This window comes from Artibeus jamaicensis, unplaced genomic scaffold, assembly GCF_021234435.1.
Source record: "Artibeus jamaicensis isolate MK-2021 breed Jamaican fruit bat unplaced genomic scaffold, CSHL_Jam_final contig_519, whole genome shotgun sequence".
Taxonomy (NCBI): domain Eukaryota; kingdom Metazoa; phylum Chordata; class Mammalia; order Chiroptera; family Phyllostomidae; genus Artibeus; species Artibeus jamaicensis.
Genome location: NW_026521871.1, coordinates 40,411,185 through 40,424,586, shown reverse-complemented (window position 1 = coordinate 40,424,586; position 13,402 = coordinate 40,411,185). Strand labels below are relative to the sequence as shown.

General features: G+C 41.1%; 1 protein-coding gene across 6 annotated transcripts in view; it reads left to right on the top strand.

Moving 5' to 3' along the window:
• NEK10 (NIMA related kinase 10) overlaps window positions 1–13,402 on the top strand; it is a 175,034-nt gene that overhangs the window by 144,965 nt on the left and 16,667 nt on the right. For 5 of the 6 annotated variants that reach the window (XM_053669247.1, XM_053669249.1, XM_053669248.1 and 2 more), the window contains one exon: window positions 7,024–7,124. In XM_053669247.1, the coding sequence (XP_053525222.1) occupies window positions 7,024–7,124 (101 nt within the window). Of the gene's footprint in view, window positions 1–5,702; window positions 5,733–7,023; window positions 7,125–13,402 lie in introns of all 6 variants that reach the window. The other variant, XM_037135565.2, reaches the window with a different exon arrangement.

Below are 13,402 nucleotides of genomic sequence, written 5' to 3'. Positions count from 1 at the left end.
AGTCTAATACCATGCAATTTGGCATGTAATTATATACTTTTCTACATTGTTTATTGGGATTTGGTTATGTTAGCTATCTCTTGCAACCAGATTGTAAGCATCTTAAGTCAAGTTTGCAGACTTCTGTGATCAGGCCCTTGAAAACTACTTACTGAGCTACTGATGCAGACCTACCCTATATATAGTCCTGGTTTATCCTTGCTATTGAGAACAGCCACATAAATAATCTCATGATTACTTAAAGAATGGAGATAGTGGTATTTTAATGTTAGACTTCAGACTGGGGAAGGGGTGGGCAGCAACACATTTCCTTTACAGGTAATAATTTGCTTCCTAATTCTTCCTGCTGAGGGAGGCGCCAAGGGAGTGTGGCCCAGGTCCCAGGACGATGCGTCTGAGATGTGGATTTTTTTCCCTATTCATTGTAGGATAGTTTCTTTCCAAAGAGATCCTTAGATTCACAAAAGTTATTGATGGTCCAAACCCAAAACCAAGTGCCGGGGGCAAATCAGCTGTGCAGTGGCAGCTTCCGCCCTGCCCAGAGGGTTTCTGCCCCTGGGGGAGGGGCCAAGTGGGAGGAGGGGAAGGTTCCAGTGCCGTCTGGCAGAAATAGGGGAAAGGTCAGTGTTGCTAGGGTGATGATGGTCGCATCTGTCCAAAATAATTGAGTCCAGAGAAAGTCAAGGCTCTCAAATTCCAGATTGCTATGATTAATCATTTTAATGAAATTTAAAAAATAGCCTTGGAGTATATTCAACTATCCTTTGAGTTGTAATCACACGGTAATTTGAGTACCGCAGATGGTGACAGGCGAGTCAGTACTAATGAGAAAGTGATGAGAGGCCTCTTTCCTGTGGCCGGGCCACCAGGACCCCGGTGCTCCAGTGACCCCGAGACCTCGCCTGCTGAGTTGCCTTTCCTCACTATGGACTCCATAGGTTATTGGGAATGTTTTAGGTTGTGGTTTAGTTAAAATTTTATTTATGTAACTATTTTTAAAAATTATATTGCTGCCCTGGCTGGTTTGGCTTAGTGGATTGAGTGCTGGACTGCGAAACCAAGGGTCACCGGTTCGATTCCCAGTCAGGGCACCTGCCCGGGTGGCAGGCCAGGTCCCCAGTAGGGGAACATGAGGGGCCACCACACACTGATGTTTCCCACTCTTTCTCTCTCCCTTTCCCTACCCTAAAAATAAATAAATAAAAATATTTATAAAAAATGATATTGCTATGCGAAAGCACAACTCTTAAAGTTATTCTTTAGGAAGTGTTCTAGTTTTATTTAATCCATTAATGATGGAACCAGATGGAGGATAAAAGAGCTGGTTCCAAGAGCATTTAAAGAACAGAGATTTATATGGTTAGTCAAGAAGGAAAACTGAAATAACATTGCTAAATTAAGCATAAGACTGGTGAAACTTCTGCAGGGCAATAAAACCATATTTTTGTGGTTTACTTCTTCACCAGCCTATGAAGTCATACCAATTCGTCAATTTCTGCAGCTTTAATTGCTAATGCGATAGGCTGTGAGCTTCCTGCCCCTTCACTGGTGTGGATTGTTAGTTAAACACACTGGGACGTTACCCCAAAGTATTAGCTTAGAATCAAGTGGGGTTATTAGAAAATGCTCTAGCATGGTGTCAGATAATTAAGCAACAATCATTTTGCCTAGTTTTCCGTGACTGGAATAAATTTCTCTCATTCAGGTAATTGAAGGGAGGTGGGGGAATCTTTTCTTTCTGTTCCTTTTAGTTTGATTGTTTAATTAGCCTTTGCATTCAGAGTGCTGGACATGGTGTGGTTTTCACACCACAGTATTTTACTCCTGAGAATCCTGGGCTTCATCAATAGAGTTGACTTTTAGAGAAAAAATAGTCCCCTTTAGGAGGAATAAAGTGAGTCATTGGTTAGTTCCCGACTTGGTTAGTCATTGCAGCATTGCTTAAGAAACCACTGAGTGGAGAAAGTCAGGCCCTATAGGCTAGACCAAATGCAGATGCTATTTTTAGACCACCAGTTCAGGAACAAAAAATTAACTCCAGATTTTCCCAACAATGAACTTAATTTTGATTTTGAGCCCCCTTCCACAAATTAGAAAGCATAATCAATTAGCCTAAAGGTAAAGTCAACATGCTGGTGATTTCTTTATTACATCAGGCTCAAAGTCAGAGAAACTGAGGATTGCCCCTCTGGCTCTCTTCCTTGTCTGGGTGACATATTTGTTCCAAGGGTTTAATTGGCATCATGGCCCTGGGGCTTTGAGACTGCCTGTGCTGGCATCCGATCTGGCTATTGAGTGTGGTTCCCCTTCCACACGGGCATCCAGGGAAGTGACGGAGCCCCACCTGACTTCCAGTTCCTGGGCCTGTTCCACCCCCCATGCCTCCCTCCTCTCAACCGTGATGGGGACCCTGGAATGAAGGCCAGGCTTCTGCAGGGCAGGCTCTCTCGTTCTGTCAGCTTCCAGCTCTGGTGTGGCTGACCTTCCTGGGCCCAGAGACCTGACATCCCCTGGTGGAGCTCCGGGAAGCAACCTCTGCCACCCACCTGACCCTGTGCCATTGCCGTGTGGTGCAGGTAAGCTCTGCATGACTAAGGGCCTCTCAGAGTTCCCCATGGGAATCGGCACCCCAGTCGTACCACTCTTGAATCCACAAACTTAAAGACAATTCTATCACGCAACTCTTTCCTCCTTCCTGTTCCCACCTGACTTTGCCCAGAGTGAACTGGAATTTGAGTCCCTTTTGTCTCTCCTCTCCCCCTTTCCCCTCTGTTCTCCCTGTTCGGAGCATCTTTATGTTATCCAGGAGCGATGGGAAAGTGAGTTTATTCAGCAGTTATTATTTTGAATCTTTCTGCCTCTGCTTGGACAGACTATTGCTTTTTAAAACCCAGGAATGTGCTTGCTCTATTCCCTGGTTCCTCTCTGCCACCCCGTCTTGGGGGAAAGCTAGCCTCGCACTCTGCTTGCTCAGGAGTTCATGAGGTCTGCAGTAAGTGTGGGGAGCAAGACCACAGTAAATTCTCTACATGGCATCTTGCCATGTCTATGGTGTAGTCATTTCTAGGAACTTAAAAAATCTTGAGGTTATATTTTCTATTTATATTTTAGAAATAACTAAAGAGATAGCAAGTTTAGAATTGGGGAAGCCCTCCCTAATCACGCATGCGCACACACACAAATGGAAACTAAGCCCGAAGAGGATGAGATGCATTATGTAAAGGTAACGAAGTCAGAATTCAAAGCTGCCTTTCTTCTTTGGCCTTGAAACAGCTCCTACCTGAAGGTTCAAATGAAAGGGGGTGACAGGCGCCTGATCCTGGGGTGAAAGAAGCTGAGGGTTCGATGCAGCTCCCTGCCATCCTGTGGGAAATTCTACCAGGTGTAGTGAAGGGACACCGGGCCCCTCCCAATAATCGCTCCCTGGTTGCGGAACCGCCTGCTGGTCTATGTTGGGAGGGATTGCATGTCCGAGCTCCCCAGTCTTTGTCTTCCCTCTCACCTCCCTGGCCCTTTCCTGGGGGTGTCGTTCTCTCAGTGAGTCAAACCTCAGCTTCAGCAGCCTCTTTGGCTCCTGCTCCCCACCGGGGTCTCCACAAACTGCCTTCTTTAGGGGATTTTGTAGTTTTCTTCTAAGTTTGAAAACACTATTTAAATTCACTTAACACTACTAAAGGAATATGAAAGTATTCTAACTTTAAACTTTGATTATATTTACAGTTTAATAAGACCAAATATTGTGTATCTGTTGTATTAAAAACAGCATAAATCTGAATCATGAGCGTACTGTGACTGACCTTGAAATATAATCCCAATCTGTGATGTCTTTCTAAGGGAAATTATTTGAATAAAATTGTTCTTGGGACAAGTTGTCAATGTAAATATGTGTTGCATTTTTGTGTGTGTGTGTGTGAATAGTTAGGATGTGTAGTGTTTTAAGTGTTCCCATCTGAAAGATTTATTGAGAGAGAATGCTTTAAAACTCAGAATGATGTAGTGAACACTTGCCATGAACTTGGCAGTTATTGTTATTTAAACGAGGAAGAAAAGATCAGAACAATGTCTATTTGGATTTTCATCTTTTTTGTTTTTCTAAAATTATTAAGGGCTAAATAAATATATATTTGGGGGGATGGAATATAGGAAATTTGAAGATTTGATCATGTAGAAAAGGAGGAATAATAGTTCTCATGCCCTGACATCATTCAGGAAATCGAGAAGTTTTGCAAATATTATAGCTAGACTCCCTCCCATTTTTCTCAGTCTTGAATTTTCTTTTTCTCACCAATCCTAACTCACCCAATTACTCACATCCTAGTGAAATGTCCAGAGCGTGCCAGGAGGGCCGAACTGGTTTGTGGTGCCCCATTTTTCTATGATGCAGCAGCAGCAGGTCTCTGAGAGACTGTGCTATACCTGCGACTAAAGTTTACCTTTAGTCTAGGTCATGGGGTGGGGGATAGCCTTTAAATGGAAAAGAACTAACAAATTGGGTGAAAATGCTTTTAACATATGAAATGCAGTTAAGGAATTAGTATTCAGACTATGTAAAGCGTGCTTACAAACCAATAAGGAAAAAAAAAGCAGGGGCAGAAACAATAAATTCATCAAAGAAGTAAAGCAACCTCATCTGCCTTCAGATAAACATAAAATCAGATAGGCAGAATCAAAGAGTTTGATAATATATAATAGTGGTCAAGGCATAGAAAAATGGATTCCCTCCTGGTCAAAGTTTGAAATTGATTTGATCACTTTAAAATGCCTTTGTTAAAATAAGAACTAAGTATATCTGAGGGCCCAGGGAGTATTTAATTTCTCCCTCTCTTTCCTAAAAGACCTCTTGCACTTACGCACAATGAGGCATGCATACGTATACTCAGTGCAGCATCATTTATCACCATGAGATGTTGAAGCAAACTAAATACCCACTGAGATGCAAGTGGCTGAGGGAACCGTGATGCATGCAGAAAGTCGTTACGAAGAATGAGCTAGAACTCTGTGTTGGCAAAAAAGAATCTCCGTGCCAGACTAAGTGAGAAAAACAAATTATAAAAGTCTTGTGACATCCCACCATGTATTTAAAAAGAGAGAAAGAACACACGAGGGAATGCTGTGGATTCTCTACAATAGTAGCTTTCAAACTCTTTTGGAAGTGAGCCTCAATAAGAAGCACATTTTATATCTCGAGTGAGTGGATTCTTACCACATGCGGTGCACTCTGAAATTTTTCCACCCTGTTTCGCTTCATTCTATCCCATTTCTCAAAAATGCTGGTCACGACCCATTAAACTGACTTCAGGACTCAACCACAGTTTGAAAATACTGTTGTGAAGTTACACATGCATGTATGGGAATGAATAGAAAAGTGACTGGGAGGCAACCGGCCAAGCTGATGTCAGAGGCTACCTCTGGGGGGGGCAGGCAGATGCGTGGTGGTGCCGGGGGCCTTCAGCATCTCCTGTAACACTTCGGTGGTTACTGTGCTTGTTTGTTTTACATGGGGCATGTGTAAGTCAACATTATTTAATTTATATTTTTAGAAAGTAAGCAATCAAAAAACTGTTTTCCAAAGTCAAGAATTTACTGGAATTCAGAGACAGTGGTCAAAAGGGTCTTAAGAAAAACAGTTTTAAGTTACTTTGCATAATTGGCTATTTTGGGAGATAGGCATTCTAGCTAACTATCTCTGTTTTTGTGTCTAGGGCCACAGATGAGCACTTTCTTGTGGCAAGGTAGAGTCAAACCCATGTGACACCCTCTCAAATGCCACCCCAAATCTGAGAGCGCTCTGCCAGGCTGTGAGATTTTAACTTGTTCCCTATAAATGCTAAGTCCACATGTCAAAACCATGAAGTAGTCAACATAAAAACAGTACAAAACTAAGCTGTTTAGTTTCTGAAAATGCAAAGTTAATGTTCCTGTTGCAAGTTGAACTTGGCCACATTACATGGTCTCTGGGTTTGGGTGTGGGTCTAGACAGACAAATGGGTAATATTTGAGTAATTCTTCCCACAAGAAGCCACCACGGTAGAACATATGATGTACGCACTCGTGGCCATCTCCGCAGGTTGTCACTCCAGCTTTCTGTTTTCTGCTTTTGAGCTATTATCGTAATTCTTTCTGATTTACCTTCACATACTTACCCTGAGAGTTATTTATTAAACCTCATCTTGATGGTCAAGTAATTTAACTGATGTAAATAAGGAGTTAGTCACAGTCCCTAGGGAAGATAGATCCTTTAGTGTTTAAACATAATATGAAACAATTTCAAACAAAATATTAAGTGCAGATGAACTAGAACTGAATTATTTCTTGGGTGAATTTCTTAATTAACTCAATAAAGATATCCATAAAGAAAATACTTTTTGACACCACCCTAGTATAAAACTGTGAAAGCGATATGGCTCCATGATAAGAATTTGGGATAAATTATAAATATGCCCCATTGAGACCTAGACAGAAATCCAAGTGAAAATTGTAATTTGTAGTAAGTATTTCAAAGCTATTTAATTCGAAGTAACTTTTGTTACTTAGAATTTTTTCATTTGGGGGAATAAATGGAAATCCTCTGTAAGATGGTTTATTCACTGTTTTCATTCAGTAGTTTTCATAAAAGTAGTTTTAAATATATTAAATGAATTTAAATTTTAAAAGCATGATTTTTTTAACTGCCCATATCTGTAGCCCAGCTTTTCAATGTCCACAGTATCCAAAGCACCACTGACTCCTGGTGGCAGTGTCATGTAATTGCAGGCAAAAAATTCCAAGAGATAACCAATCTTTCAGATGTTCTAAGATTTAACATTATTGTGTTAAGAAGTCTGAGAAGTAAAAAGAAGGAATTGTGCATCCTATATTATAAAATATTGAAGTGTTACTGGGTTTTCATATGTTGTCTCATTGGTAGAATTAGGATCTTTGCTTAGTTTTTTTTCAGAATTTTACTCCACTTTCAACTAATAATCACTTTTAAGAGAAAAAAAAAACAGGGTCTTGACTAAATGACACATTTATTATCCACAGCATCTGCAGGAATTGCTGTATCCCAGAGGAAAGTACGTCAAATCAGTGATCCTATTCAGCAGATCTTAATTCAGTTGCACAAAATCATCTATATCACACAGGTCAGTGTTTTAGCTTTTTATTCCCTTTTAATCTTAAATATAAATTTGTCAATCATATTGCGTAAGAACTTTGTGGAACTTTCAATGACAGTGAGCACTCATTCTTATCCTCCCCAACTGCAAATATGTGGTGGACACTGTGGCTCAGCAGCAGAGCTAAGGAGGTGGTAGGACAAAAAAAAAGCAAATGTGTAAGATTTTCCCTGTGACCTAAAACCTGCTCTTCCACTGTTAGTGCACAACCGACCCCAATTCAGTCTGAGCGGGCCGTGAGTGTGGGGATGAAAGTGGGGAGACAGATGGGCTTTTGAAACAGCTTTACTACAGGGAGGAGAGAAGGACCTGGTGCCCACCCCCAAATCCCGAGGATGCTCGGTTGAAACCAGGACCTTCCAGATGAGTGAAAACTAAAAGTACACAAAATGCAGGATTGTTAAAACTTCCTATTTCTACATCTCAGTGACTCTAAGGCCCTGGGGAAGCAACACTGTTTAAAAATGGCTAGTAATCATTTACAAAGATTTGTTTGACTTGATTATTCATTTACCAAAGGTATGTATTGTGAATAGGAAAAGAAAACTTTGTAGATACAGAAGTGAAGGTGTTTGGACAAGAAAGTAGCTGTTATTTTGAAGTTTAAGATTGCACATCTTATGCAGTACACTCATTCATTTATTTGATATATAATTATTAGGTACCTACTATGTGCCGGTCACCGTTCTAGGTACTTTAGACCTATCAGTGAGCAAAATGTGAACAAACTTTCAGCCAAAGACTCAGAAAACCAATATGGATATTCTGTCAGCTGCCAACTGTGGCAATTTCAATTCTATGTTCAGGTACCAGAGACAAATACCACCAGCTCAGGGGACCACATGGGCCCATTGTAAGTCAAACTTGGGTTAATCCATCTGCTCCCTCCCACAAAAAAGCAAACAAGATAAATGGAAAACCATTCTGCTTGGTGTACCACAGTGGCATTATGGAACCATGAGAATAAGCATCACTTTACCACCAGTGTCCTGTGTCCCCTGAAAGCCTGTGTATTCCCTCCCCACAGTGAACAGCCACTGCAGGAAATGGCCTCAGGCCCCTTTAGGGAAGAAGTGGGGGTAAATTTATAGTGTGTCCCTTACAGCAGTTGCTGTTCCACTGTGGCAGCAGTAACTCAACTCATATTCTTCTCTATCAGACCTAGAGTTTTTTTCCTGTTACATAGATTAATGTATACAGTGGGCCTTTGAGCAATGCAAGGACACTGACATAATTGAAAATTTACATTAAGCATTTGATCTCTCCCCCTTCCCCGCAACCCCCCCCCCACACACACATACCCTACAGTCCCTTAATATTCATGGGGGATTGGTTTCTGGATTCTGGCAGACACCAAAATTCTTGGATTCCCAGCCGTGGATTGAGATACCCACACTGCAGTCCGTGTAGGCTTCATGCTGCTGAACGTCCAGGTGTGGCAGCCATTTGGGCATCAAGGGCACTGGCTTTAGCTGGCTCTTCATGAAGGTGATAACCATGCCGTGACGTCCTATGTCCTGTGGTCAAAAACTTAGCACTGGGCTCAGTTCCAGGGGCACAATCAATTCACTCCCCGGATCCCACCTGTATGGGTCCTTCTCCCAGGACATTCATGGAACCAAATCTGTATCTGTGAGGGTCCAGTCGGGAGACAGAAACCACACAGTAATCTCAGCAGGGAAAGTTGAATGTGAAGAATTGTTCAAGAATCGTTGACTATAACAGAGCACTGTCTACTAAGTTGGGGAAGACAAATCTAGAAAGTAAAAAAAGAGCAGATAGTGAAGTCACTACTTCAAGTACTGAGATAGAGCACCCAAGAAAGGGAAATGATAGTGAGGACACCCCCACACTGGGCTGGTGCTCCGACCTCACTGGAAAGGTCAGAGAAATCTAGTAAAGTGCTGTTCTAGAGAAACTGGCAGGGAAGCCTCTCTCTGGGGGATGGGGACAAGCCACCTGTGGTGGGTGTTGTATAGTGGAGCTTGCTGGAAGTCAGCACATGAGGGCAGTGTGATGGGAAGTACCTGCTAAAGGATCAGGGAGGCTTCCCACTGGTAGGCGCTGCCCCATGCAACTGTCTGGGAAGCCGCCTGCAGGATGGAATCTGGCTGGGGGGTGAACACCAGTAGGGGGCGCAATTGCTGCTGACTGCTCGGTGCTGAAAGCCTAGGGCAAGGCAGGAACATTCACTAGGACCAGGGACAAGCTCCCTCCTCCCCAAGAGTCCCTCAGCACCCTTTACAGCTGAATATCCTGCCCTCTGGCAGGGAAAAATGTCCCAGTATCACAGCAAGGCAATGAAGAGTGTATTTGGAGCTAAAAGGCAATAAGTTGACAACTGGCACCCTTACTAACCTGGGGGATGGAGGGTAGATGGGGGAGGCCTTTCTCTGGGAGCCACCATCTTCGAGTCCTCACTGCTTCCTTTGGATTTCTCCCTCTTGCCTGGGGAGCAGTCCGTCTCTTATCTGTCACACTTTTTCTCCTGTCTGGTATTCTGGTTAGTCATTCCGAAGGCTAGTCTTTTGAGACTCAAGAGTCTAAAATTGATTACATTTCTCCATTTTCTGCTGTCAACGCTTCTCCTTAGGCCATCATACAGACTTGTCTACCTGGTGAAGTGAAGGAGGATGGAGGGGCATAAAAAATATGTGGGTGGGGGGAGAGAGTTAATAAATCAAATGTAATGTGCCATATCTCTATCAAGTAAAGATATACTTAAAATGCATTTCCATTTAAATATTGATATATGGGGAAAGCATTCTTCATTTTAGTGTTATGGGAATCACTTTAAATAGCTTACTGGTTACCTCAAGGATTAACTAGTAAATTGAGGGGGAAAATCCTCTGAAATTTAAATATAATGTTCATATGCCTGTGCTTCTAATTTATATATAATAAACTTTAATGGGTGTGTTCAATTTCTTCATTGGATTTCAACCTATTTTAAAATAAGAATGAAACTATTATGAGTTTCATTCTTGCTATTATGCTCTTACACTGACAACATTACAAATGATTTTATATTTTTTGGCAAGATGGCATTCCTTGCTGTAAGTTCAAGTATAACCATTGTAGTTTTTAAATGTGTTTCCAGAATACTTTAAAGTTTGTGACATTGCCCATAGTAAGGAATGATTCCTCTCTGGGGAACTTGAAATCACAGTGCTAACCACAGTCAATGCCTTTCGTACAAGGAAATAAATACAAGCCTAAACATTATACTAGTGTATTTGCTATAGGCTAAAGACCAAGAGCACTTTCCCTCTGTGCTAATTGCAAAGGAAAACTGCACAGAGTAAAACTGAATTGACAAAACAAACAAATCAACAAAAAAACTGTCCTTTCTTGTTCATGTATTTTTTTACTCATCAGTCTCTCAGACTTCTGCTGTGGAGGCCAGCCTGAATGCAGGGCCAGGTCCCTGCCCACAACCAGCAGATGACCTTACAGGGGAGACTGCTTACCTTTGGCTGCTGGTGGCCTTTTTTCTCCAGTTTCCATGGAGACAGATCTGGGAAATCATCTAAAAGCAACTGTTTTAAAAGACAGGATGTTAAATCCTTACCCTGCCTTCACTGATTTGACATCTATTTTCATCAAAACTGAGATGGTAATCTTAAAACCCATAATCTGAGAATGAAATCAGTGGTTCATTTCCATTGCTGGAGCCAGAAAATCAATCTTTGGGTGTATCAGGTGACCAAAGTACACATGTCACCTTCCATCATGAGTCTTAATGCTATTGCTTAGGTAAGATCTGCCTAGCCAACTTAAGCTTTGGATTTAACTCTGTATTGGGATTCCATATCCCAATACAGTTTTGTGAAAGAAATGCTTTGAAAATTAGCATAGAGCTACTTTCAGAAATTAAACATCTGTTGCCCAGAGAACAGAGTTTGGTTGGAGCTGCTTTGCATTTTGCATTGCTATCTTACCAACCACAATTGTGGCCACCGGAGCCAGCACACAGGGTTGGGAGGAGCTCTGTGCTGCCCTCAGGTGGAAGGTGTGCCACTGACTGTCAGCAGTGAGACCTACCGTTTTTCCAGCAGTGGTGATGGATGGGAAAAAAACCACCCCTACCCCCGCCTTGGGAGCTCCTGGGTCTTAATGGCGAGGTGGCAGGTTCGACAGAGTTTAGGGTGACGCTGTGTTTCTCAAGTGAACTCACATTTTCAGGATTTGTAAATTCTAAGAGAATTTATATTGTGTATTTATTTTGATATGATAATCTTTACTTTAACATTTTACTTTAGCATTTAGGGAGCTCTTTAAGCAGTAACATGTCAAAATAGGGTTGTATTATAGAAAAGATATTAAGTGACTACCAGATGGAGCCATGTGGGCTACAGATAGTCTGCCAACATATCCTTGGAGATACCAGAGAATGCAGTTCTTTAAAAAAATTCATATATCATGGGAGTTTGAGAAAACCAACTATAAACCATACATATTGGATTTCACTTTTTCTTTTGTCATTGTTTAGTAGAGCAAAAACAAACAAGCAAAAATCAAACTTTTAGCTGTGTCACGTTAAGGAGTCATTACATTTTCTAGAATCATATTTTCCTTCAGTAAAATTCAGGCAGCTATGGGACTATCGTGATGAAGGAAAGAAAGTACGTGACATGTTTCTAAAGTGCTATACTGCAGGGCTGCTGGTGGTGGCGCTGTTTGCTCTGGATACCAGTACATGGTTGTGCAAGGGGACTCGACCATGGTAGAAACGATCCTTGTGCATTACCTAATTAATGTCTTTAGGTTCCGATTTCCTCACATATAAAATTTTGGGTTGGCCAAAATGTTTGCTCAGTTTTTAAGTAAAAATAAAAGATACATTTTTCATTTTCACCAGTAATTTTATTGAACAACACATTCACTGTTTTGTTCCACTCCCTTCTGCCAACTTTCAAGCAACTTTGTAAATCCATCTTCTCAAAACTTTTTACCTTTTTGTGCATAGAAGTGTTCCAGGTGCCTTTTGCAGTCTTCCAGGGAATTGAAATTTTTTTCATTAAGAGAATTTTGTAAAGACCGAAATAAATAGAAATCCAAAGCAATGTCTGGTGAATATGGCGGATGAATTAGAACTTCCCAGCCAAGATGTAACAGTTTTTCCCTGGTCATCAAAGAAACATGCAGTTGTCATTATCCTGATGGAAGAACCCATTAGGATGGATAATCCTGAATCTTGCATTATTGTGATGGAAGATTATGTGTTTTCCATTGACTAATTCCAGATGTTTTTTGTGGAGTACAGCTCTCAGTGGATCTAACTGGGATTAGTTTTGTTGGAATTAATCATTTGGTTTTCCAGAAGGAGCTCATAATAGAGGACTCCCTTCCAATTCCACCATATACACAGCATAGTTTTCTTTGGATGAAGACTGGCCTTTGGTATGGTTGGTAGTGGTTCATTTCACTTGCCCCACGATCTTTCACATTTGACATTATTGTAAAGTATCCACTTTTTATCACCTGTCACAATTTGCTTTAGGAATGGGACATTGTTGTAACATTTAAGTAAAGAATTGCATGTGGAAATATGGTCAAGAAGGTTGTTTTTGCTTAACCTATGTGGAACCCAAACATCAGAGTTATTAATATAACCAAGCTGGTACAAATGATTTCCAAGGCATGATTTGGATATTTTGAGTACCTCACATGGTAGAACATTGCTTGTTCTCAAGTAATGTCTTAGTTTACTGTCAATTTCAACTGGTCTACCCAACCATGGAGCATTGTCCCCTGAGAAATCTCCAGCATGAAACTTTGCAAACCACTTTTGACACATTTGATCAGTCACAGCACCTTCTCCATACACTGCAGAAATCTTCTTTTTGTTGTTGTTTCAGTTGCATTTTTACCTTTCTGGAAATAATAAGGCAAAACATACCAAAATTTTGCATTTTTTATCCATCTTTAACATTAAAATGGCTACACAAAAATTCACCAATTTTGATAAGCTTTTTTAAGTGCATGCTGATATGATAGCTGTCACAATACAATACAGCAAAGTTGTTTTGAATAAAGTTAAAAGCAACTAAGCACTACTGGAGCCATTTTATGGGAAGAAATGAACCACCCTTTTGGCCAAGTCAGTAGTACCTGCTTTATGTCTGTTGTAGGAAAAAAGTACCGTACAGTGGACATTAAGGCAGTCACAGTGCCTGGCACGTGTACGTCATAGGCATTAATTTTCTGTTCTGATATTTCAACTAAGATGATAGTTTTACACA